The sequence below is a fragment of the Corvus moneduloides genome, chromosome 6 (assembly GCF_009650955.1).
Source record: "Corvus moneduloides isolate bCorMon1 chromosome 6, bCorMon1.pri, whole genome shotgun sequence".
Taxonomy (NCBI): domain Eukaryota; kingdom Metazoa; phylum Chordata; class Aves; order Passeriformes; family Corvidae; genus Corvus; species Corvus moneduloides.
Genome location: NC_045481.1, coordinates 2,576,277 through 2,598,977, shown reverse-complemented (window position 1 = coordinate 2,598,977; position 22,701 = coordinate 2,576,277). Strand labels below are relative to the sequence as shown.

Here is a 22,701-nt window from a genome sequence, read left to right as displayed (position 1 = left end):
CCTACAACAGAGATGAGCTGCTCCCCCAAATCTTGCTTTACCCCGGGAAATCATCCCAAAATATGTGCCAGGGAAGGCTGCTGGCATGGGAAGCCTTTTGGCTGCTGTCACTGCCGGGGAGGGATCAGACACCTTTTCCTCATGCTGTGCCTCAGAGTGGATGTACTCCAGGTGAAACCCAGGTTTGGTGTCCTAGAATCCCTTAATGATTTGGGTCGGAAGGGACCTTAAAGACCATCCAAGCCCCTGCCATGGGCAGGGACACCTTCCATTATCTCAGGTTGCTCCAAGCCCCATCCAGCCTGGCCTTGAAAACTTCAAGGAGGGGGCAGCCACAAAATAATAAGCTTTTGTAATTTAAATCTGGTTAATGATTTGGAGGAGCAAAGAATTAAAATATTGGTGATCAGATTATTGGCAGAAAAACACACTGGGTAGTTCAGAAACGCCACTCAGAGGGTGAATTGAGTAAATTTGGGTTTTTCCTCTAATTTTCTCTCTCCAGTCATTGTGAAGGCAACAAATGGACCAAAATACATGGTTTGCTGTCAGAGGTAAGTTTATCTGTGTGACTACTCATTAAAAATTTGCTTTGGTCTGGAATATTAGTATTGCATTTCATCCACTGGGTCCTTAGTGGGATGTTCTCTTCTTCTTCAATATGCACACCACTATTTTACACTGGTACCCGCTCCCCTCTCCCTTTGTAGGTGGTGCTAGTGTAACTTCCTCGTGGAGACAAAACACTCCCCAGCATTCTTGGGACCTCGCATGACTTTTACTCTTTTGACTGAGCCGAACCCGTTTCTTTCCGCCTCATCTTGATCTGTCAGGCCCTTGGGGCTGAGCGCAGGCTGGCGGCTGCACCCGGAGCCCTCCCGTTTGGAGCCAGGGGAGCGCCCCGCGGCCGGCAGCAGCGAGAGCCCCGCGTTCCTCAGGGGCCGCTGGGTGACTGAGCGCTGCCGGCAAGCGCCGCGCTGTCCCCCGCGTCCCTCAGGGGCCGCTGGGTGACTGAGCGCTGCCGGCAAGCGCCGCGCTGTCCCCCGTGTCCCTCAGGAGCCGCTGGGTGACTGAGCGCTGCCGGCAAGCGCCGCGCTGTCCCCCGCGTCCCTCAGGGGCCGCTGGGTGACTGAGCGCTGCCGGCAAGCGCCGCGCTGTCCCCCGTGTCCCTCAGGGGCCGCTGGCTGACTGAGCGCTGCCGGCAAGCGCCGCGCTGTCCCCCGTGTCCCTCAGGGGCCGCTGGGTGACTGAGCGCTGCCGGCAAGCGTGGCGGTGTCCCCCGTGTCCCTCAGGAGCCGCTGGGTGACTGAGCGCTGCCGGCAAGCGTGGCGGTGTCCCCCGTGTCCCTCAGGGGCCGCTGGGTGACTGAGCGCTGCCGGCAAGCGCCGCGCTGTCCCCCGCGTTCCTCAGGGGCCGCTGGGTGACTGAGCGCTGCCGGCAAGCGCCGCGCTCTCCCCCGCGTTCCTCAGGGGCCGCTGGCTGACTGAGCGCTGCCGGCAAGCGTGGCGGTGTCCCCCGTGTCCCTCAGGAGCCGCTGGGTGACTGAGCGCTGCCGGCAAGCGCCGCGCTGTCCCCCGTGTCCCTCAGGGGCCGCTGGGTGACTGAGCGCTGCCGGCAAGCGTGGCGGTGTCCCCCGTGTCCCTCAGGAGCCGCTGGGTGACTGAGCGCTGCCGGCAAGCGTGGCGGTGTCCCCCGTGTCCCTCAGGAGCCGCTGGGTGACTGAGCGCTGCCGGCAAGCGCCGCGCTGTCCCCCGCGTTCCTCAGGGGCCGCTGGGTGACTCAGCGCTGCCGGCAAGCGTGGCGGTGTCCCCCGTGTCCCTCAGGAGCCGCTGGGTGACTCAGCGCTGCCGGCAAGCGTGGCGGTGTCCCCCGTGTCCCTCAGGAGCCGCTGGGTGACTCAGCGCTGCCGGCAAGCGTGGCGGTGTCCCCCGTGTCCCTCAGGAGCCGCTGGGTGACTGAGCGCTGCCGGCAAGCGCCGCGCTGTCCCCGGGGCGCTGCCCGCGGTGCCCCGGGCCGTGCGGGGCCGCGCGTAGCCGGCGGCGGCCGCGCCCCGAGCGGGGCGGTGCGAGCGGGGCGGCCCCTGCAGCCCGCGCTGCTCCGGGCCCGAGCGCAGAGATGGCGGCCGGGATCCTCCTGCTGGCGCTGCTGGCGCTGCCGGCCGCGCTGCCCCGCGGCGCCGAGCGACGCTGCTTCTGCCAGGTGGGCACTGCCCGGGGACGGGGAGCCGGCGGGATGGGCAGCTGGGCTCGGTGCCAGCGGGAAGGGGGGTGGGAGGTGTCAGGAGGAGAGGGGGATTGATGCGCCTGGTGGAGTTCAGCATCCGGGTCTGGGATGGCCAGCACAGGAAGGACGTGGAGGTGCTGAGGGGAGTCCGGAGGAGGGTAGGGAGATGCTCCGAGGGGCTACAGGAGCTTTCCTGTGTGGAAAGGCTGAGAGAGCTGGGGATGTTCAGCCTGGAGGAGACGAGGCTCCGGGGAGAACTTACAGTCCCTTCCAGGGCCTAAAGGGGCTCCCAGAGAGCTGGAGAGGGACTGGGGACAAGGGTATGGAGCGACAGGACACAGGGAATGGCTTCCCAGTGCCAGAGGGCATGGTGGGATATTGGGGAAGGAATTCTTCCCTGTGAGGGTGGGTAGGACCTGGCACAGGTTGCCCAGAGAAGCTGTGGCTGTCCCTGGATCCCTGGCAGTGTCCAAGGCCAGGTTGGATGGGGCTTGGAGCAACCTGGGATAGTGGAAGGTGTCCCTGTCCATGGCAGGGGGTGGAACTAAATGAGCTTTAAAGTCCCTTCTAACCCAAACCATTCCAGGATTCTGTGATTCTCTTCCATGCCATCTTAACTGTATTCTCTCCCTGCTCCCATCAGAAAAGGGGAGTGCTCTGACTTGTTGAGCATTTATTCCCCAACCACCCAGGTGCCTCTCTTGGGATGTTTCAGGGATGTCATTACTATAATGCCTGGGAGCTGCTTCATCCATCCCCTCTCCTGCCTTGCTGTTCTCCCAGCTCCACTGTCCAGGGGAGAGTGTGGCTGCAGCAGGCTCCTGCCACCCTGCCATGCCCAGGTGTGAGCTGGGCTGCTCTGCTCCTTAGAGCTTTTCCAGGGTTTATTCCCCTTGTTGTGTGCCAGGTGTGTCTTCACCTGGCCCAGTGAACTTGGTGCAGCTTCTGTTGAGGTACAGTAATCAGAGAACGGGGTACAGTCAAGCAAGTAGCTGCATTCAGGGAGAGATCACTCTGCAGTTCCTTCTGACATCACTTTGCACAAGCAGAGTGGCTGCCCCATCCCTGGAAGTGTCCAAGGCCAGGTTGGACAGGGCTTGGAGCAACCTGGGATAGTGGAAGGTGTCCCTGCCCATGGAGGGGGGTAGAATCAGATGGTCCTTAAGCTCCCTTCCAACTTGAATCATCTCTGTGATAAGCACATTTGCAAGATCAAGGAGGGAAGATGTCACAATGTGTTTAGTGCTTTATTTTGTTGCCTTTGGAAGAAAAGGAAGCTTTTATAAAGGCTACTCTTGCTGTATTAAATTTCTAGTGTTTAAATGTGGGTCAGCAATTGAGAGTGGAGAAAGAAGACAAATGGAATTACACTCTTGGCTTTGGCTTTTCCTTCTGGGGTGGCTCTTGACACTTTCAGTTTCCTGTGGAAATGGTAAATAAAAGCTCTGCTGATAAAGAGTTGAAAAACATGCATTAGGATTCTGGATCTCTGCAGGGTTTTTCCTTGCAGCTTCCTGTAAGCAGAGAAGTTTGTCTCTGTTGAGTCAGGAGTGTGGAATGGGATAAGGAGCCGTAACCACTAACTGAACTGGCATTCTGGCATGGCAGTGGCTGGCAGGCTCTTTTCCTTGGGCTGGAGGAACTGGTGTGGTGCTTTGTGCGCTGTTGGGTTGTTGCAACACACTTTTCACTCTGTGGAGCAGCTTGGTTTTCCCTACAAACGTTTAGGTCAAGATTTTTTATTACCTTTAGGAAAGGGTGTCATGTAGGGCAGCGTTTCTCAGTCTTTCTAACCACCAAACCTTTTAAATCACACCCGAGGGCTGCCTCATCTTTTGGTTAAAAATAATCTGCTGATCCTCTTGTGCAGAGCTGGTCTGGTGGTTTTTATTTGCCACCAAAGAAAATATAGGGCAAGCCTTAAAGGATCTGGTTTGCCCTCCTTTGTTTAGATCCTTGAAGGCCTGGTACAGCTTTTGGTTTCCTCCTGTGAACCATCTCATGCTGTCTCATGAGCTTCTCAGCTGAAGAAGCCCCAGTGTGGGTGACTGGAAGAGCTCTGACTTGTCTGCCAGCCTGTGCTGGGACAGTTGACAAGGACCACTTTTGGGAGTGCTGCTCCAGCAATATTCCAAGTGCTGACTTCAGCAGGCCACGATTCTGGAATGGGTGTTGCGCTCCTGTCTGTCTGCACCCAGGGCAATGCCTCACCTGCTATTTGTCACTGTTATTTTATCTCCCTTCCTTAGAGACCAACCAGTCATGAAATTTTTATTAGAAACATCCATCTGTTCCTAAGAACACTTGAGTTTCAGATACTGTTTTCTGCTTTCCAAGCTCTGATTAACATTCCAATATCAAAATTCCCTCAAACTTTACAGGCAGCTCATCCCCCCCTCGAGATATTCCTGTTTGCATCACAGCTTTAGTCAGCCATGGATATCTTCTGTATATTCCTGGTAATTATTGTTCATTTGCTGTTTACAGGCTGAGGCAGCTGCATTAAGGTTGTGCTGCAGGTGTTTGGCAGACGGGGATTTTGACGAGGTTTCCGGTCTGGCAGAGGGCTGGTTCCCTTTGGGAATGTTTCTGTGGGCAGGATGCTGTCATTAGGGGTGAGTCTGGGCATGGAGAGTTTCCTCCTTGGTACCTGGACAGGCTTTCAAGCTGTCCTTGCGTTCCTGTTGAATTGGTGTTCACTCGGCAGCCTCCAGGGCAGGAATTCATTCCTAGTACAGTTCCCAATTTCTCTGGGGTAGCTTCAGGAGGAGTTTCCAGGTGGAGAGAAGCAGGTATTTGGAGGTACACTCTGCCTCTCTGCTCTGCTGAGAGATCTGGGAGATCTCTGGTGAGATCCCACCTGGAATACTGTGTCCTTCTCTGTGGTCCTTCCGGAGCAGAAGGGACATGGAGCTGTTGGAGCAAGTCCAGAGGAGGCCACCAAGGTGATCAGAGGGATGGAGCAGCTCTCCTATGAGGAAAGGCTGGGAGAGTTGGGATTGTTCAGCCTGGAGAAGACAAGGCTTCAGGGTGGCCTAATTGTGACCTTCCAGTACCTGAAGGGAGCTGACAGGAAAAATGGAAAGAGAGAATTTACGAGGGATGGAGTGCCAGGACAAGGGGAATGGCTTCCCATGGCCAGAGAGCAGGGTTAGATGGGATATTGGGAACTGGGAATTCTTCCCTGTGAGGGTGGGTAGGCCCTGGCACAGAGTGCCCAGAGAAGCTGTGGCTGCCCCTGGATCCCTGCAAGTGTTCCAGGCCAGGCTGGACGGGGCTTGGAGCAACCTGGGCGAGTGGAAGGTGTCCATGGCCATGGCAGGGGGTGGAACTCAATGGTCTTTAAGATCCTTTCCAGCCCAAACGATTCTGGGATGCTGTGACAGCCCTTCATCCCCTGTGGTTTGACCCCATCCTGAGACTCCCGTGTGAGATTTGTTTTTGTGTGAATTCTGGAAAACCTAGTCCTTGTTTTCTGGGCAAAAGATGGGGATCAAGCACCTGGAATGGCAGGTACTGCTTCCAGGACAGGTGCAGGAATGACTGTCCTCAGCTGGCTGCCAGCAACTTGCTCCAAGTGCACCGGCAAGGATGAAAGAGAAATAATTTCATAGAATCATAGAATATACTGAGTTGGAAGGGACACACAAGGATCACCAAATCCAACTCCTTTGTGCAGGGTGACTGCCAGGAAACTTCTGCTGAGGGAGCAGGGGAAGCATCTGCTCCCCATCAGCCTGGGATTGCTGTGGCTTGTCCAGAAGAACAGACAGTGCCAGGGAAATTGGTACAGGCTAAACCAAACTCCTCAGCCTCTGTGGCATTCCCTTCCCTGTGCCCTTTCCGGGAGATGAAGGAAAAAGTTTTCCTCCTTTCCTGCCTGGCTGTGGTGTGGGACATAGCAAGAAGAAAGCCTGAAATCCACTGCTTAGGGAATGTTTCTGCAACGTTCAAGGGAGCAGAAGGAGATGGGAAGAGCAGCCTGACAGGAGGCTGGGATGGAGGTGAAGGAGGTTGAAGCAGAGCCAAACGCAGGGATTACAGAGTCCCCGTGTTGGTGTTCCCAGCCGTGTTACGCCCACCAGGTGGGTCCTTTGGAGTCCGGGATTGCGAGCACGTCGTCCTTGGAGCTTACTCAGCACCCGGAGCCGCTCCTGCCGCGTCTGTCCCGGCTGCTCCGTTGCGTCTCTTCCCAGTGGGAAAGCCCAGCCCTGCCGACAGGTTCTCACACCCAGGCGGGTGGAGCAAAACCCATTACCGGCGCTCTGCTCGGTGATTCACGGTGCCGGCAAGCACCTAGCACGTGTTTGGGACTGGATCCATCCACGGTTTATCTCAAACAACTGTTCTCATTGTCACAGGCTGAAGATGTAGGTAAATGTTTTGTTTGTGGGGTGGGAGGAAGTGTTTTGAGGCACCACCCACTGGAGGGCACGTTTGACACGTGTTGAAGCTCAACTGCTCTGGCAGCAGGAGTTGAAGTCCCAAACCAAGTGAGTCTGGTTGCATCCAGCACTGAAAAACGGGTTCTGGGGTGGTCATGGAGCAAGAGGGAACCTCTGAAATGAAGACCAAGTCCTGCCAAGTGATCTGACACTGCTACTTCCCCGAGTCTTAAAGTGGCTCAGCTTAAAGCTGTTTGGTGGTGGCATCACTGGGGCTTTCAGCAGGGCTCTGAGGAGCCTCGGCTCTGGATGGTCTTGGTGCTGCTTCTCTTCTGTGCTCCTTTGGCTGTGAACTTGGGTAGGTTGGACACACACAGGCTGGGGAAATTACCCATTTCTGCCCAGTCTGACTGAAATCCTTGGAGGAAGAAGGATTGAGCAGAGCTGGAGTTTTCTCAGCACTTTGCCCATTGCCCCCACAGCTGTGTTCAGGGTGACTTGAGGCTGATCCCACCGATAAACTGGTATTTGGAGAGCTCCAAAGCATGACCCCCATCCAGTCCTAAGGATTTTGGGATCATCTGCAGTACTTCACTCTGGATTATAATCAGGATGAGGTTGGTTCTGGCTTGAATTGGTCACCAGACATAACAAAAACAGGCCTGGCCCAAATGGTGCTTCCAGTGGGGGGTTGGTGGGAGCTCCAATGTTCCCACTTACAGGGATGTCATTCCTTTTGAGAGACATCTTTGTCAAGTGTGGATACAGAGAGCAGCTGAAGATTATCCCCAAATCTTTTTGTAGGCCACTTTTAGACCCAACCTTTAAGCTTCCTGCCTTGAAGGATGCCAAGATTCCAGGAAATAAAAATGTGGTTGGTTGGTGGTTTGCTGCGGTTTGTTGTTTTGATGTGTTTTTTTAATATATATATAATTTTGAAACAGCTTTAAATTGGGTAACTGGATTAGCAAATTGCTACTGTTTATTTTTACAGGAGTGATTCAGGTTAGTGGAAAGCTTAAATCACTGTTTATCTTCATTACCATGCAAAATGCAGGACAGAATTCAGTAAATGTGTGAGGGTGACACACTGAGCTGCAGTGTAAACACTTAAAATATGCGTGAGCCTCCAAATGATGCTGCTTCAACAAAACAGAGTTGTTCCAGTGGGGTAGGGAATTCTGGCTATTTTTTCCCCCACCTCCCCATTTCATGTGACTCTGTGCTCCATTTCTGCCATCCTCCTCTCAGCTCCATTTCCATGGTGGTAAATATAATGGTCTTATTTAAGTTGGTGTGTAGCTCTTGATGAATTATGAGGAGCGGCTGAGGGAGCTGGGAAAGGGGCTCAGCCTGGAGCAAAGGAGGCTCAGGGGGGACCTTGGGTGCAGTCAGGGGGAAGTCGGGCTCTGCTCCCAAGGAACAAGGGACAGGACAAGGGGAAATGGCCTCAAGTTGCATCAGGAGAGGTTTAGGTTGGATATTGGGAAAATTCCTTCATGGAAAGGGTTGTCCAGCCCTGGCACAGCTGCCCAGGGTAGTGGTGGATTCATCATTCCTGGAGAGATTTAAAAGCTCTGTGGATGTGGCACCTGAGGTCACCTGGTCAGTTCTGGGGGAATGGCTGAACTTGGTGATCTTTTCCAACCTAAGTGATTCCAGGATTCTGTGATTTCCCCAAGGACTCACTGGGGGCGTGGGGGAAGCAAAACTACTTCTGTGTTGAGCAACTTTGTCGTCAGCCAGTAATGGATGTGTCAGGAAACCACAGCTGAATTTGCACTACTTCTTTGTTTGGTTTTTTTTTCTTCAGGGCTTGCACAAAGCCAGTTGAGTTGTTCCGGATGATGCAAGAAGGATCTGTCAGATTCAGAGCAGATGTTTTCTTGCCAAACGGCTCTCTGAGGGGAGGAGAGGGACTGTTGCAGTTCATCACAGAATCGTGGAATGCTCTGGGTTGGAAGGGACCTTAATGCTCATCCCATTCCATCCCTGCCATGGGCCACCTTCCACTATCCCAGGTTGCTCCAAGCCCCATCCAGCCTGGCCTTGGGCACTTCCAGGGATCCAGGAGCAGCCACAGCTTCTCTGGGCACCCTGTGCCAGGGCCTCTCCACCCTCCCAGCCAGGAATTTCTTCCCAGTATCCCATCTCTCCCTGCCCTCTAGCACTGGGAAGCCATTCCCTGTGTCCTGGCACTCCATCCCTTGTAAATCTTCTCTCTCCATCTTTCCTGTCAGCTCCCTTCAGGTACTGGAAGGTCACAATCAGGCCACCCTGAAGCCTTGTCTTTTCCAGGCTGAACAATCCCAACTCTCCCAGCCTTTCCTCACAGGAGAGCTGCTCCATTTGCTGTGGTTCTGATTAAATCAAATCAGTGGCTGCAGCACATCTGATTAACAAGAAGGACTTTCTTGGAGGGCTGTCATTGGTGTCATTGTTGCCTAACTGGTCCCTTATGCAAACTCCAGCCCTCAGCTCCGTGTTATCCTGCAGGAATGGCCTCCTGAGGCTCATCCAGAAGGGAACCTGAACTGGCAGCCCGTGGCTCACAGCTGTCACAGCAGCCATATCCATTCTGCTTAAACTTGACTTGCTGGTAAAAGCAAAGAAAATGAGGAATTATTTTATTGTCTGCAGTGTTAAAAAGTTCTGGCCGGGTTGTTTATATTTGATTTATTATTTTGGATGTTTTTGATTTTGATTTTATTATTTTTTTTCTCCCCCAGGTTACTGGTTATTTAGATGACTGCACCTGTGATGTAGAAACCATTGATGCCTTCAACAACTACAAACTTTTTCCTAGACTGAATGAACTCCTGGAAAGTGACTATTTTAGATACTACAAGGTAATTTTCTCATACAAGAATTGTAGTTATCTGTGTGCTGCTCTCTTTTTTTTTTTAATCTCCCTTGAACTTATTGCTGATCTTTTAAAAATCAGACACCTGCATTTTAACCCTGACCTTTTAAGGCTGCAGTCAGCAAGCTGGACCCTTCTGTTACGAGAAGAATCTTAATAAGATGCAGTGTACCTTTAGGAGGATTTTAAAGGTATTTTCTTATCCATTTTTCCCTCTTAAGCAACACATTAATGAAAGGACTTCCTTTGGTGAGCTGTGCTTTAAAGATATTGATGACCAGTGATCCATAATGAGAGGATTCCCGGTGACTCCCCACTGCCAGGGAAAACCTGGATTAGTTACCCCACACTCAGGTTCATTGATGGCTGTTGCTGCCAGACATTGCATGGATTAGATTCCATGAGCTGCATTCTGCTCCCATTCAGTCAGATCCCCATTATCCCCCTCCCTTCCAAACCCACCAAATCCTGTTAAATGTTAATTGTTTTGGAAGAATGATACTTGATACCAACTCACAGAAGAGAAAGACTGGGATTTGTTAAAGAAACGTCCTTTCCCCTTCCAGGGTGGGGATTTGTAACAGAAATACTGAGATTGCTCTGAAAGAAGCATAGAACCCTGGCAGGGACACCTTCCAGTAGCCCAGGCTGCTCCAAGCCCCATCCAGCCTGGCCTGGGACACTTCCAGGGATCCAGGGGCAGCCACAGCTTCTCTGGGCACCCTGTGCTGGGGCCTCCCCACCCTCCCAGCCAGGAATTCCCAATTCCCAATCTCCCATCCATCCCTGCCCTCTGGCAGTGGGAAGCCATTCCCTGTGTCCTGTCCCTCCATGCCTTGTCCCCAGTCCCTCTCCAGCTCTCCTGGAGCCCCTTTAGGCCCTGCAAGGGGCTCTGAGCTCTCCCTGAAGCCTTCTCTTCTCCAGGTGAACACCCCCAGCTCTCCCAGCCTGGCTCCAGAGCAGAGGGAGCTCTGGCCCTCAGAACATTTTGGAATTGTGAAAAAGTGCGTGTGGGAAAGCACCAGAAGAAAGATCCAAGCAAGGATTAAAAGCATAACCTGTGCTGATAACAAGGATATGAGTGATGGTATCAATCTGGGTCACCAAGGAGTTGTTGGTGTGGGAACAAACAAGTGCAGAACACGGATTTCTGTTGAACTGGGGAGTGGAAGATTGGCTTGGCTGCATGGAGGAGATGTGTTACTTCATAGGGTGATGTGTTATTTGCAGGTAAACCTACAGAAACCTTGTCCTTTTTGGGATGACAGCAGTCACTGTGGAATGAGAGACTGTGCTGTACAGCCCTGCCCCTCTGTAAGTACCAAATCCATTCTTTTCCATCTCTTTGTTTGTATTTAACTTTTGCAGACCAAAAGCAAACAGCAGACAAGTGACCGAATCTTGTTATTTTAATTATAGCAAAATTCTGGCTCTGATGGAGCTTTCATGGGTGCAGCAACACTGGTTGTTGAAGGCCAAAATCCTAAATTCTGAAAGTTTCAAGAGAGGCTGGGATTTTAAAGCTGACCCTCTGCAAACAGCCAAAAACTTCTCCTGGTCCCTCTTTTATTTTCTCCATTAGTAAGAATTTTTAGGGCAATTCTATTATTGTTTTTGTGTTAATTGACAGAATTTTACCCTGTTGCCCCACGGGCTGCACTGTGTTTTAGTTTTGGCTGATGAATTTGACTAAGAGCTTTCCAGCCCTCTTCTTTTAGGAGAAATGGCTCTTTCAGCATCCTATTTCCCAGGGCACTCTTGTCCCTGTATCCTGGACAAAAGGGCTTTGTTCCCTCAGCTGTAAGAAAACATCCTGACTGCAGGTGTCTGCCCAAAAAGAAAGGGGTGAGAAGGTGAGGCAGTCACAACTTGGTGGCTGGTGGTTCCTTTGGGGACATTCCATGTTTTGGTGTTGACAGCCACCACAGGCTGTCTTACTCTTTCACTCTTGGGTTCTAAAATGGAATGATGATTTTTTTTTTTCACCTCAAAAGATCACTAAATGTTGTTTAAATGCTTTTTTTTCCCCCTTAAAAACTCTATTTTTGGTACTGATTATGATTAATGTGATGGAGTTTTGTTACAATGGCCTAAGTTTTAGCTGAAAGTTGTTCTTATTTTAACAACTGACTGTCCCTCCTGTTCTTAATTATTTTGATTTGGGTCCATTTCATCCTGAAATCAATTATAACAACTCCTATTGCTTAATTTTTCTCTTCTGTGCTCCTTGCCGTCATCATACTTGCTCCTGCGGTGTAGAAGTGGTTTTATTGTCCTCCTGCTCCTGGAGAAAATGGAAGTTGGGGGGAATTTAGGGTCTGGTTGTGTGGGGCTGGCAGGGCTGGTATTCCATGATGGAATGGTCAGGGGGAAGTTTGGGATGTCATGTATCAGGGGCTGATAGATGCAACATCTGAGGAGGCACCTGGGCTCCTGCCAGGAAGGTGATGCCAGACCTGGACTGACCAGAGGCAGCTCCAGCTCCTCTGGGGTCTGTATTGGCTTTCCCAACTTCCTGCTTGGATAAGCAAAGCAGAGCCTGATGTAGCAGCCTGGAAGGCTGCAGACCTTTGGAGAAGAGGAATCTTGCTGAAAAATCAACATAAACCACTAGGAATATTGCTTTTCCTTGCTCTGGGGAGGAGTGAGGAGTTGCATGTGTTGTAAGCTGGGCCCAATGCTTTGATCACCTTCTCACCTCCAGCAGCTGTGGTAACATCCCAAATCTTTCCCAAAGATGGGGCTGAAAGGTCTCGTCAGCCCCACATGTGGGACGTGCTTTGTTTTGTCTTTCAGGATGAAGTCCCTGATGGAATCAGATCTGGAAGTTACAAGGTGGGTGTGTCTGAGCACAAAAGGATGAGGGTTTTTTTGTGCCGTAGAACTGGTGAGGCTGGAAAAGATCTTTAAGATCATCGAGTCCAACTCTCACCCCAGCACCCCCATGTTCATCACTGCTCATGTCCTCAAGTGCCACAACCACATGCTTTTTGATCACTTCCAGGGATGGGGATTCCACCACTGCCCTGGGCAGCCTGTTCAATGCCTGACAACCTTTTCCATGAAGAAATTTTCCCTAATATTTAACCTAAACCTCCTCCCCTGGTGCAACTTGTGGCCATTTCCCCTTGTCCTGTCCCTGTTCCATGGGAGCAGAGCCCGACCCCCCCGGCTGCCCCCTCCTGTCAGGGACTTGTGCAGAGCCACAAGGTCCCCCCTGAGCCTCCTTTGCTCCAGCCTGAGCCCCTTTCCCAGCTCCCTCAGCCGCTCCTGGGGCTCCAGCCCCTTCCCAGCTCCGTTCCCTTCCCTGGACACGCTCCAGCCCCTCAGTGTCTTTCATGCCATGAGAGGCCCAAAACTGCCCTCAGGATTTGACCAAGGGTCAATATTTGTCAGGATTCTCTTTGTGCCTAAATTTTTACCCTCTTCAAGTGCTTGGGATGCCACAGAGCCTCTGAGGTGGCTTTCCTGGAGCCAGGTATTCCTGACATCTCTCCAAGGGCAGGTGTCACCAGGCACAAAAAGCCCCTGCGGTAGTGCCAGAGGCTGCCCCGAGTCCCTGCAAGACTCGTCAGCGTTGCATAAGCTTTTGGATATCTGCAGACATCCTGTGGAAACACAGGGTGGGGTGAATCATGAAAGGGTTTCTGGGGCTTAACCTGGATAGTGCATTAAAGGCAGAATTGAAGCGGCAAAAAAAAAAAATTCCTTTTTAATCCTCATCCTTCCCCACCCCTTTGCTTTCCAACCCAGTACTCAGAAGAAGCCAATAACCTCGCTGAAGAATGTGAAGAGGCCAAGAGACTTGGAGCTGTTGATGACTCTTTGAGGTTTGACTTCTTTTTCCACAATCCTTCCTTGTCTTGAAGGGAAGCTGGGATCAGTGCTCTCTCTGAGACTCTTTCCCCACGGTTTTTGCAGCACAGAAACCCGGCAGGCAGTGCTGCAGTGGACACAGCACGACGACTCCTCGGACAGCTTCTGTGAGGCTGATGGTACGGGCACCTGGGAGAGCTGGCAAGGCTTGGAAAAGCATTTAAGCACTTCTGCAGAACTTAAAATCATGGAATGGTTTGGGTTGGAAGGGACCTTAAAGTTCATCCAGTGCAACCCCTGCCATGGGCAGGGACACCTTCCACTGTCCCAGGTTGCTCCAAGCCCCAATGTCCAGCCTGGCCTTGGACACTGCCAGGGATCCAGGGGCAGCCACAGCTGCTCTGGGCACCCTGTGCCTCCCCACCCTCGTTGGGAACAATTCCTTCCCAATATCCAACCTAAATTTCTCCTCTGTCAGTGGGAAGCCATCCCCCCTTTTCCTGTCCCTACAGTTCCTGAGGTAGAGCTCCTCTCTGGCCTCCCTGTTGCCTCTTTGGATCCTGGAATGTTGCTGTGAGGTCTCTACACAACCTCCTCTTCTCCAGACTGAACAGCCCCAATTTCCAGGCCAAGGTGTAATATTTCAGCAAACCTGGATCATAAATAGCATTTCTGCTCTTTTCCACTCTCCTGACCTCCGTGTTTTGAAAATAATACCCACATATTTCTGATAAAGCTTCCTTGCTGCTCAGGACCTTGCTGTGTTTAGCAAGGTGGGGAAGAGGTGGCTGGATCAGCCTTGGGAAATGTCATTTTCCCTCAGAAAATCCTTGTCACTGACCCAGCACTCTGCTTCACAGACATCCATTCTCCTGATGCTGAGTACGTGGATTTACTCCTGAATCCAGAACGTTACACTGGCTACAAGGGGCCGGATGCCTGGAAAATTTGGAACAGTATTTATGAAGAAAACTGCTTCAAGTAGGTGCTTTGGGGGACAAGTTCCAGGAGCCTGAGGGTGCTGATTTCTGCAGAGGGGCAGAAATGAATCCTCATCCTCCTGTCTTTGCTCCAGTGCCTGCACCAGGGTGGGATCCACCAGGGACAAATCATGTGGCTGTCCCAAAGGAAGATATTTGAGTTTTCCTGCCTGTTTTTCTAAAAAAAGAAGAAAACATCAGCAAAACCCCACAGAAACTCCCATTTTGCTCTATCCTTTCCCTTCCTGAGTCAAGCTAAAGCACAGAAGGGGTTTTTAGATCCCCTCAGGCTGTTTGACTGCAGAAGTAACTACTTCTGCTCTGCTCTGTTGGTGCACACAAGGAGACAGTAACTTATTTACATATCTCATTTAAATGATATTTTTTTCCCCTCCTAGGCCTCAGAATGTAAAAAGACCTTTGGCATCTGGCAGAGGTGAGTCATTTATTTATCTCGCTAAGTGGGTTAGTAGTGAACTGATCCCAGCTCCAGGAACAGTAAATGTTCTCTGGGCTCCTTCTTCTGCTGGATGAGAAATATCCTGCAGCTCTTGACCAAGTGTAGAATTTCATGGCACCTGGAAGTGGGTTTTTCTAGCATCCACTGTGGAAAAAGAATGTCTGATCTTCCAGTCCTGGAAAAAATGTGAATTTGGGAGGGACTGTGAGCAGGGCTGACCCCTGAGCTCTCACTGGGTCCCTGGTGTCTGTACTTGGCACTGCCAAACCATCTGTGACAGACTGAAATGAGAACCTGGCTGGGATCCTCCATGGAAACCACCCAGGAGGAGAAGCTCTGCCCTGGAGCCAAGGCCAGGCAGTGTAAATGAAAGTAGGGAAGGGGTTTGGAAACATGAGAACATCATCAACCTCCAGCAGTACCCTCTGCCATGATCTCCTCATTTTCCCCTAAATTATGGAGGTTTTTACCCCCCTCCTTTGACCCTGGTGCAAAGGAGTGGCTCTTCTCTTCTCCTGCTGAAGGGGGTGGACAGTGGCCCTGGAAATATCAGGTTTTACTTCCTTTGCAAATATTGATCCCTCCTGCATTGGTCAGGCTACTCAGCACCGTTGCTCATCCGGTGTCCTCACTGCTGCACTCGGAGTTTTCTGTGTTCAGAACGTTTCCAAACCTCCCTGGAGGTTGTCAGAGCAGATGAACAGAGCAGTGCTTGTACTTTGGAGCTTAATTTTGGTTCTGTGTAAATTTTTTATCCTGTTTTTCTCTCTCTCCCTCCACCATTTGTGCTTTTTTCCACCAGGAGATGACGGAGGTGAGTGGCACTGTTTGTTTTTACCGATAACAGAAACAAATGGGCTGTCTTTGTCCTGCTGTCACAAGCTGTGCCATTAGATAATGCACCTGCTTGGCAAAATTATTAATCGGGCAAACCAGAAATTAGAGTCATGGAATCATAGAATATCCTGAGTGGGATCACAAGGATCATGGAATCCAGCTCCTGGCCCTGCCCAGACACCCCAACAATCCCACCCTGGGCATCCCTGGGGAGCCTGGGCAGTGCCCAGCAGCCTCTGGGGGAAGAACCTTTCCCTGAAATCCAACCTAAACCTTCCCTGACACAGCTCCAGCCGTTCTCTGGGTTCTGTCCCTGGTCACTTGAGCAAAACAGACGCTGTGAGTTCCCTATCCCATCCCATCCTCCTGTGAAGGGCTTAAAAAGTCCACCAGCATTTTTTTAAGAGCACAAGTCCTGTTCAAAGGCAGTCACTGAACTGTGGGAAGCCTTTGGGAGCAGGAATTGTCCTGGGTTATTTTCAGTGCATCTTGCTGAGAAAGCTTTGAACAGACTCATAATCCCAACAGCCTCTGAAGCTGTAGGAGCTGGGTGCCCAACTCCCTGAGGCCCTAGGAAGGGCTGTTTCCTGGAGTTCTCCATTCCCCACAGCATCTTTTTGTGTCCAAACCATCCCCAAATCCTGATCTCCAGATCGCTTCCAAGCACAGAGCAGGGATAGTGAAACCCTGACTTGTGGGATTCTACATGCTTGGCTGCACTCTGTGGTTTTTTGGTTGGTTGGTTTGTTTGTTTTATAAAAATATCCCTCTCCCCACTCTGCCCAGAAGAGGAAAGCAATCCCTGACCCTTGTTTTTCCCAACACTGTGCTGTTCTGCCCCCTCCCCCCAGCCCCTTGGGGAAAGCCCACGTGCTGTTTTGAGCTGCTGCCATGCTGTGTTAGAGAAGCATCAGTCACAAGGGTGGGCAGGAGAGCTCTCTTCATGCTCTTTTAATGCTCCTTTCCCAGTTTCTGCAAACTGGAGTGGGCAGAGGGTCCTCTGGGGCCGGCCTGGGAGGTGAATTCAGGGCATCAGGCTTGGGCTGTACCCTCAGTGATGTGTTTTCCTTTCTTTCCAGGGCAGATGTTTTACAAGTGGCTCAAAGGTAATCCTTGGTCTGAACGTGGTTGCTCTTCCTGGGATGGACACAAAATGGCCAGGGAGTGGGTGGGATTAGTGGCCACACTCAGTGGGATTAGATTCCTGCCTCACTGCCAGGAGAATTGAAAATCCAGTGGGTGCTTTCAGTGTCTTAAATTGCCCTTTTCTTTGCAGGGGTCTGTGTGGAGAAAAGAGCTTTCTACAGGCTCATCTCTGGTCTCCACGCCAGCATCAACATCCACCTGAGTGCCAGGTACCTCCTGCAAGGTAAATCCTGCTTCCTGCTCCAGCTTCCCTGCCTCACCCCAAAGCTGACACTTCCATGGCTCTGCTAAATGCTGGCTGGAGCCTGTTCCAGCAGGATTCAGGCCTATTTGTGCTCTTCCCAGCACCCAGCTGGTGTAACAGGATTAGGGATGCAGTTGCCACTTGCCTCCAGGTCTGGCAGGGGCTGGGCCGTGCTCTGTACCTGGACTTCCAGCACATATTCCCTCTGTTCTTCCTCCAGGGTTATTTTGGAGTGGGTTTCTAACTGTGGATCGAGGCTGTCCCTTCCCAGCCTGGTTTTATGATGGTCACTTCAGCGATAACCTCACCTGGACTGGGAAATGCTTGGCTGGGCTTTCCCAAGACCGTTGATCCACTTCCATTTCCATTTCCACTTCCATTTCCACTTCCATTTCCATTTCCATTTCCACTTCCATTTCCTTCCCATGCTTTGATCCATAAGTAGCTGTCTCAGAAATCCCAATTTCAACCCTGGGCTTGAAAATCAAGGTGATAGCTGTGGGAATTTGGGCAAGTCAATTAGATTTAACCAAATAATTGTATTTAAGTCTCCACAGCTCACGTGGGCCTCACCTCGAGGTGAGTTAGACCATGTTGGAGTTTGGAGATGGGATAATGTGGGAAACAACAGAGGCAAGAGATGAGTTGGGGCTGCAGCATCACCTTGGTCTGACTTTTACATCTTCCACTATGTATTTTATATAATAATCTTAAATACATGGTAGGATGAGCAACAGAAATATCCTTTGTGGGCTTGAAAATGGAAAATAGAGGCCAGTCTCCTCTGCTCTTGCTTTTCCATATCACCAGGAATTCTCTTAAGGTGTCCCTGTTCCTTATGAAGACTCAGGAACCACCTGAGAAAAGTCTGGAGTTTTGTGTTTGCTGGGGGTTGAACTGAGTTAAAATCATGCCTCCCTTGAACAATTTTGAGGCAAAATTTCTTCACTGGAAGAGGCTTCCCAGGGAAGTGGTGGAATCACCATCCCTGGAGGTTCAAGGAGCCTCCAGACTGGATGTGGCACTCAAAGGTTGGACTCAGTCAAAGGTTGGACTCAATGATCTTGGAGGTCTTTTCCAACCTTAATGATTCTGTGGTTTTGGGTCAGTGACTTGGAAAAGCTGGGATCTCCCTGGCTGGAATCACATTTCCCCATTTCCCTGGAGGGAGGAGATGAACCAGAGCTAAAGCCCTCCACCTCATGTCTTTGGGGTTTTTTTCTGTCTCAGATACATGGTCAGAGAAGAAATGGGGCCCCAACGTCACGGAGTTCCAGCAGAGGTTTGATGAAGTCCTCACCAGAGGGGAAGGGCCCAGAAGACTCAAGAACCTCTATTTTCTGTACCTGATAGAGCTGAGGGCCCTCTCCAAAGTGCTGCCCTTCTTTGAGCGCCCGGATTTCCAGCTGTACACTGGGAATAAAAGCCAGGATGCAGAAACGAAGCACCTGCTGCTGGAAATCCTCCATCTGGCCAAGTAATTGCACTCAGTACCTGGGGACAGGGGCTCTGGCAACATCCCTGAGTGTGCTTAACCTGTCACGTAAAGCTCCTAGAAAGGCAGGTTCTGGGTTCCTTCCTGGAGTGATTTGTGCAGTAGAATCATAGAAACATGGAATGGTTTGGGTTGGAAAAGACCTTTTTAAGGTCATCCAGTGCAGCCCCCTTGCAATGACATAGTAGCAGTAGTGTGGTTTTGCTGGGAACGCATTAATATCTGTATGCAAATTGCAGAATTTGGGTAATTAGTCCCACAGTTTTAATAGCCTTGGCTGCCTTTTGGGTTTAGCAGAATTGAATTTAATAGCTGCCTACGTGTCAGCCCTAAAATTGGCTACCTGTGTGACTCATCTGTGGGATACCAGGCCTGCCTTCGTGTTTGCAACTAGAAAAACATCCTAAATATCTTGGTAACAGAGGTTTGGGCTGTTGGATGGAGTTTGGATTAAAAGGAATGGAAGATACTGGAACCAGACAGAAAAGGCTGTCTCCAAAAGTGATCAGTGTTCGATTTATCTTGTCACCCTCCTGTGCTTCTGTCTGTCAGAAAACACTGAAATGGCTTAAAAACCATCGAGCAAGGGCTAAAAATGTCTCCAAGGTGAGATGCCAGCTCAAATTGAAGGAGATAATAGAATCCCGGAGTGGTTTGGGTTGGAAGGGACCTTAAATCATCTTATTCCAGTCCTTGGGGTTGGATGTAAGATTAGAACATGTCTGGAGATGTCCAGTGGCTCCCAGCTCTGTTTATCCCCACCCCTGACTGCAGCCATACAACCTGGGCAGAAACCAAACTCTCTTCATTCCCTTCCAGGTCTTTCCCGCTGCATTTCGATGAAAACTCCTTCTTTGCAGGGAATAAAAAGGAAGCTGCTAAACTAAAGGTAATTTCTGCCAAGGACCCCACTGCAGGAGGCTTTTCCCTACCTCAGCCCCACTGAATTCCAGAATTAATTTGGATTAATACCTGGAAGGAGCCCTAATTAGTGCATAACCGTGACCAACATGAATTTCTTTTCCCCCAGGAGGAATTTAGGCTGCACTTCAAGAATATTTCCAAGATCATGGACTGTGTTGGCTGCTTCAAGTGCCGGCTGTGGGGGAAGTTGCAGGTGAGGCTTGTCAGCAGTGTCTGGGAGCACCTGGTGCTGGGATTGGTGTGGATGTGGTCCTTGGATACCCATCAGCTCCTGGATGCAGCTCAGGGCTGCTGGATTCCCTACCTGTGCAGGCAGCAGGAAGCAGCTGGTCCCAGCTTGCTCAGCCTGGAAGCAGCTGCCTGTGAAAACTGGGATGACCCAAGAGAGGCGAGGGGGTGCCGAGCCTGGGTTAAGTGAAATCCTCTTTCCCTGTTAAGATGATGTTGCCCAGGTGGAGGGAGGTTTGAAGGTGCTGTTCAGTGATCCTGTTTGATCCCTGCACAGACACAGGGCTTGGGTACAGCACTGAAGATCCTCTTCTCAGAGAACCTCATCGAAAAGATTCCCGAGAGCGGCCCTTCCTATGGATTCCAGCTGACCAGACAAGAAATCGTGGCCTTATTTAATGCCTTTGGAAGGTGAGTTTGAGACTTTGCTCTCTACTTTTGCACAAGTTGCTGTGTTACATCCAGTTTCAGCTCTAATTTCAGTCAGCTCTCAGCAGTTTTGGTGGGGACTCTTGTCATAGTCTGGTATCAGGTGGTGTTGATATGGAGTGCAAGAGTTGGAATGATTTGAAGTATTCTTTATACTCTACATTCCTGTAAGGAAATCAAGGAAGTATTTGTGTTAAGATACAAAGAATTTCATCATTTTTAAGGGACTGTGTGACTCTGTCCTTGAAACACTTTGTCCCAGGCACGGGCTGCTCTCCTTAGGCCCCTCCTTCAGGTTGTTCCCTTCCACAAGTTCCTTCCTAGGTCTGTTTTTCATGATTGAATTTAACAGTCCAGCCCCTTGAGGAGAGCTGGATGAAGAGTTTTTTGCAGAAAAGGAGAATAATGAGGCCTTGAGGAGGAGATTTCAGGACACTCTGGCTACACATGAGCTGTTTGTGATGTTGAGAGACCAGGAGTTTCTGGCAAACAGGGTTTTCCAAGGATGAGTTCTTTAACGTCCTGTTCCACTGTGATTCCCAGTGTTTGCTTTAAAAAGAGGCAGGGGAATTAGTGAACGGCCTGGTTGTAACCTCAACCTAATTTAGCTGGAATTCCAAATCTTCTCTTCCCAAGAGCTGCTTGAAGCTTGGCTTGATACAGCCCCTTTCTCCCAGATTTTGAATAATTCACGACGTGGATGCTGCTGTAATGTTTCCCTTTTGCTCTCCTTGCACACAGGGTTTCAACCAGCGTGAAAGAACTGGAAAACTTTAGGAATATCTTACAAAACATGAGGTGAATTCAGTGGAGAAAGAGAGACTTGTGGACAAACACCATCATTCCATCACACTCCGACTTAAACCATGGAAACCACTTGCTGGGCCTCCTGTTCCCAGCTGATTGTCTGTAACCTGCTGAGGAGATATTTTGTACAAGGGAAAGAAAAAGAGCTATTTTTCTTTTTTGTATAAAAGTGGGGACTCTATGTAAATTTTATTTTATATATTGGAAGATCATTTGGAATAACTCTTTGAAATATTGCTGTGCTATTTGGATGGATCAGACCCATGGCCTTGCCTTTGGAAGCTGGAGGTAGGGCAAGAACCGTTCCATTGAATAAATTTGGGGGAAATTCCTTGTGTGCTCCATGATTCCAACCAGCCCCTCACTCACAGTGTGCCTGCACCAACTTCCTGCTGCATAAAAAAACAACTTCAAGGGATTGGAGGAGCTGCTGCTGTCCCAAGGTGAATTCCTCTTCTTTGGGAAACGTTCTTGTGGGAGCAGGTGGTTCCTGGTGCTCCTTGCACCCACTGAAGGCTGGGAAGATGCACCAAGAAGGATCATGCTGGAGGAGCCCCAGCTCATTCCATGTGGCACCTGGAGGCTGCCATTCCTCACTCAGGAAAAGCGGAACCCACCGTCAGCTGCACCCGACTGTCCCTGGGGCAGCAGCTGCTGCCAGGACCCCAATCCCAGCCTGCTCCCGGCTTTTCTGCCCCTCCCAGCCTCTGCAAGTGGGTTTGGCCTCTTTTGGGATCTGCTCCCTGGAGGCCGGGCTAAAATGGGAAAGGAAGTGCCAGGCACGGGGCTGCTGCTCCTCGGAGATGGCACGGAGGGAGGCAGGGGAATTCTGCTGGTCCAAGGACAAGCAGTGGGCCAGAGCTGCTGGGAAAGGGCAGGGGGTCCCTCCTGGGGTGGGCACAGCCCCTGGAGCCCCCACAGCCATAAGGGGCGAGATCCCCTGTTCCTGCACCATCCAACATCCAGCACTGCACCAGGGACAAAGGATAGGCTTGGACGTGGGCAGTGCTGCTGGAAAACAGGCCCCCCGAGCCTGGATCTGTGTGGAAACCCCTCTGCTTTCCACCCTAAAATGTGGGAAGAGCAGGGAGAGGCAGCTCCAGCAGAGCTGCTGCTGTTTGGCTTGAGGCCGTGTGGATGTGGATAAACCTGGAAAAGGAACAAGGGAAGCTCCAGGTCTGGAGCTGGGGCTTTGGGGATCCAGTCCTGGGAAAGGACAAAGCACAGCCCATGGCCACAAGTGTCTCTGACCAGCCCTGGGAGCTGCTTTGAGCACATTGTACCTCACAAGATGGAGACACAGAACCATGGAATATCCTGAGCTGGAGGGTCCCATAGGGATCATCCAGCCCAGCTCCTGGCCCTGCCCAGACCCCCCAACACTCCCACCCTGGGCATCCCTGGCAGCGCTGTCCAAGCACTCCTGGAGCTCTGGCAGCCTCGGGGCCGTGCCCATTCCCTGGGGAGCCTGGGCAGTGCCCAGCACCCTCTGGGGGAAGAGCCTTGTCCTGAAATCCAACCAAATCCTCCCCTGGCACAGCTCCAGCCGTTCCCTCAGGACAGAGCATCCCTCAGGGCTGCAGCCAGAGAAACACCAGAGGATAAACCCCCTGTGCCACCCCCTGCTCAGCCCTCAGAGCCCATCCCACAGAGCTCCCAGCCCTGTGGCAGCAAAGCAGTCAGATGTGCCAGGTCCTGGCAGGGCACAGGGGGACCACAGGGCCATACCTGGAGCTGGCTGGGGCACCCTGGGAGCCATCCCAGCACAGAAAATCCTTTTTTTTTTTTTAATTTTTTATTTATTTCAACAGAGTAGTGCTTGGTTACAGTTTAGTGAAGAACAAATAGGTACATTCATTGGCCA

At 51.2% G+C, this 22,701-nt stretch overlaps 1 protein-coding gene across 2 annotated transcripts; it reads left to right on the top strand.

Annotated features, from left to right (window-relative positions):
- Positions 1–2,076: 2,076 nt before the first annotated feature.
- Positions 2,077–21,169, top strand: ERO1A (endoplasmic reticulum oxidoreductase 1 alpha). Of its 2 annotated transcripts, none has more exons than XM_032113613.1 (16): positions 2,077–2,199; positions 9,338–9,457; positions 10,702–10,785; positions 12,268–12,306; positions 13,225–13,301; positions 13,393–13,466; positions 14,148–14,268; positions 14,666–14,703; positions 15,530–15,541; positions 16,644–16,670; positions 16,841–16,933; positions 18,185–18,431; positions 19,269–19,338; positions 19,480–19,566; positions 19,879–20,012; positions 20,772–21,169. In XM_032113613.1, the coding sequence occupies exons 1-16, from the start codon at positions 2,116–2,118 to the stop codon at positions 20,830–20,832; spliced, it is 1,368 nt and encodes a 455-aa protein (XP_031969504.1). In that variant the 5' UTR covers positions 2,077–2,115; the 3' UTR covers positions 20,833–21,169. The 2 variants fall into 2 exon arrangements, with proteins under 2 accessions (XP_031969504.1, XP_031969505.1); XM_032113614.1 differs by lacking the exon at positions 2,077–2,199 and adding an exon at positions 4,809–4,838.
- Positions 21,170–22,701: the final 1,532 nt, after the last annotated feature.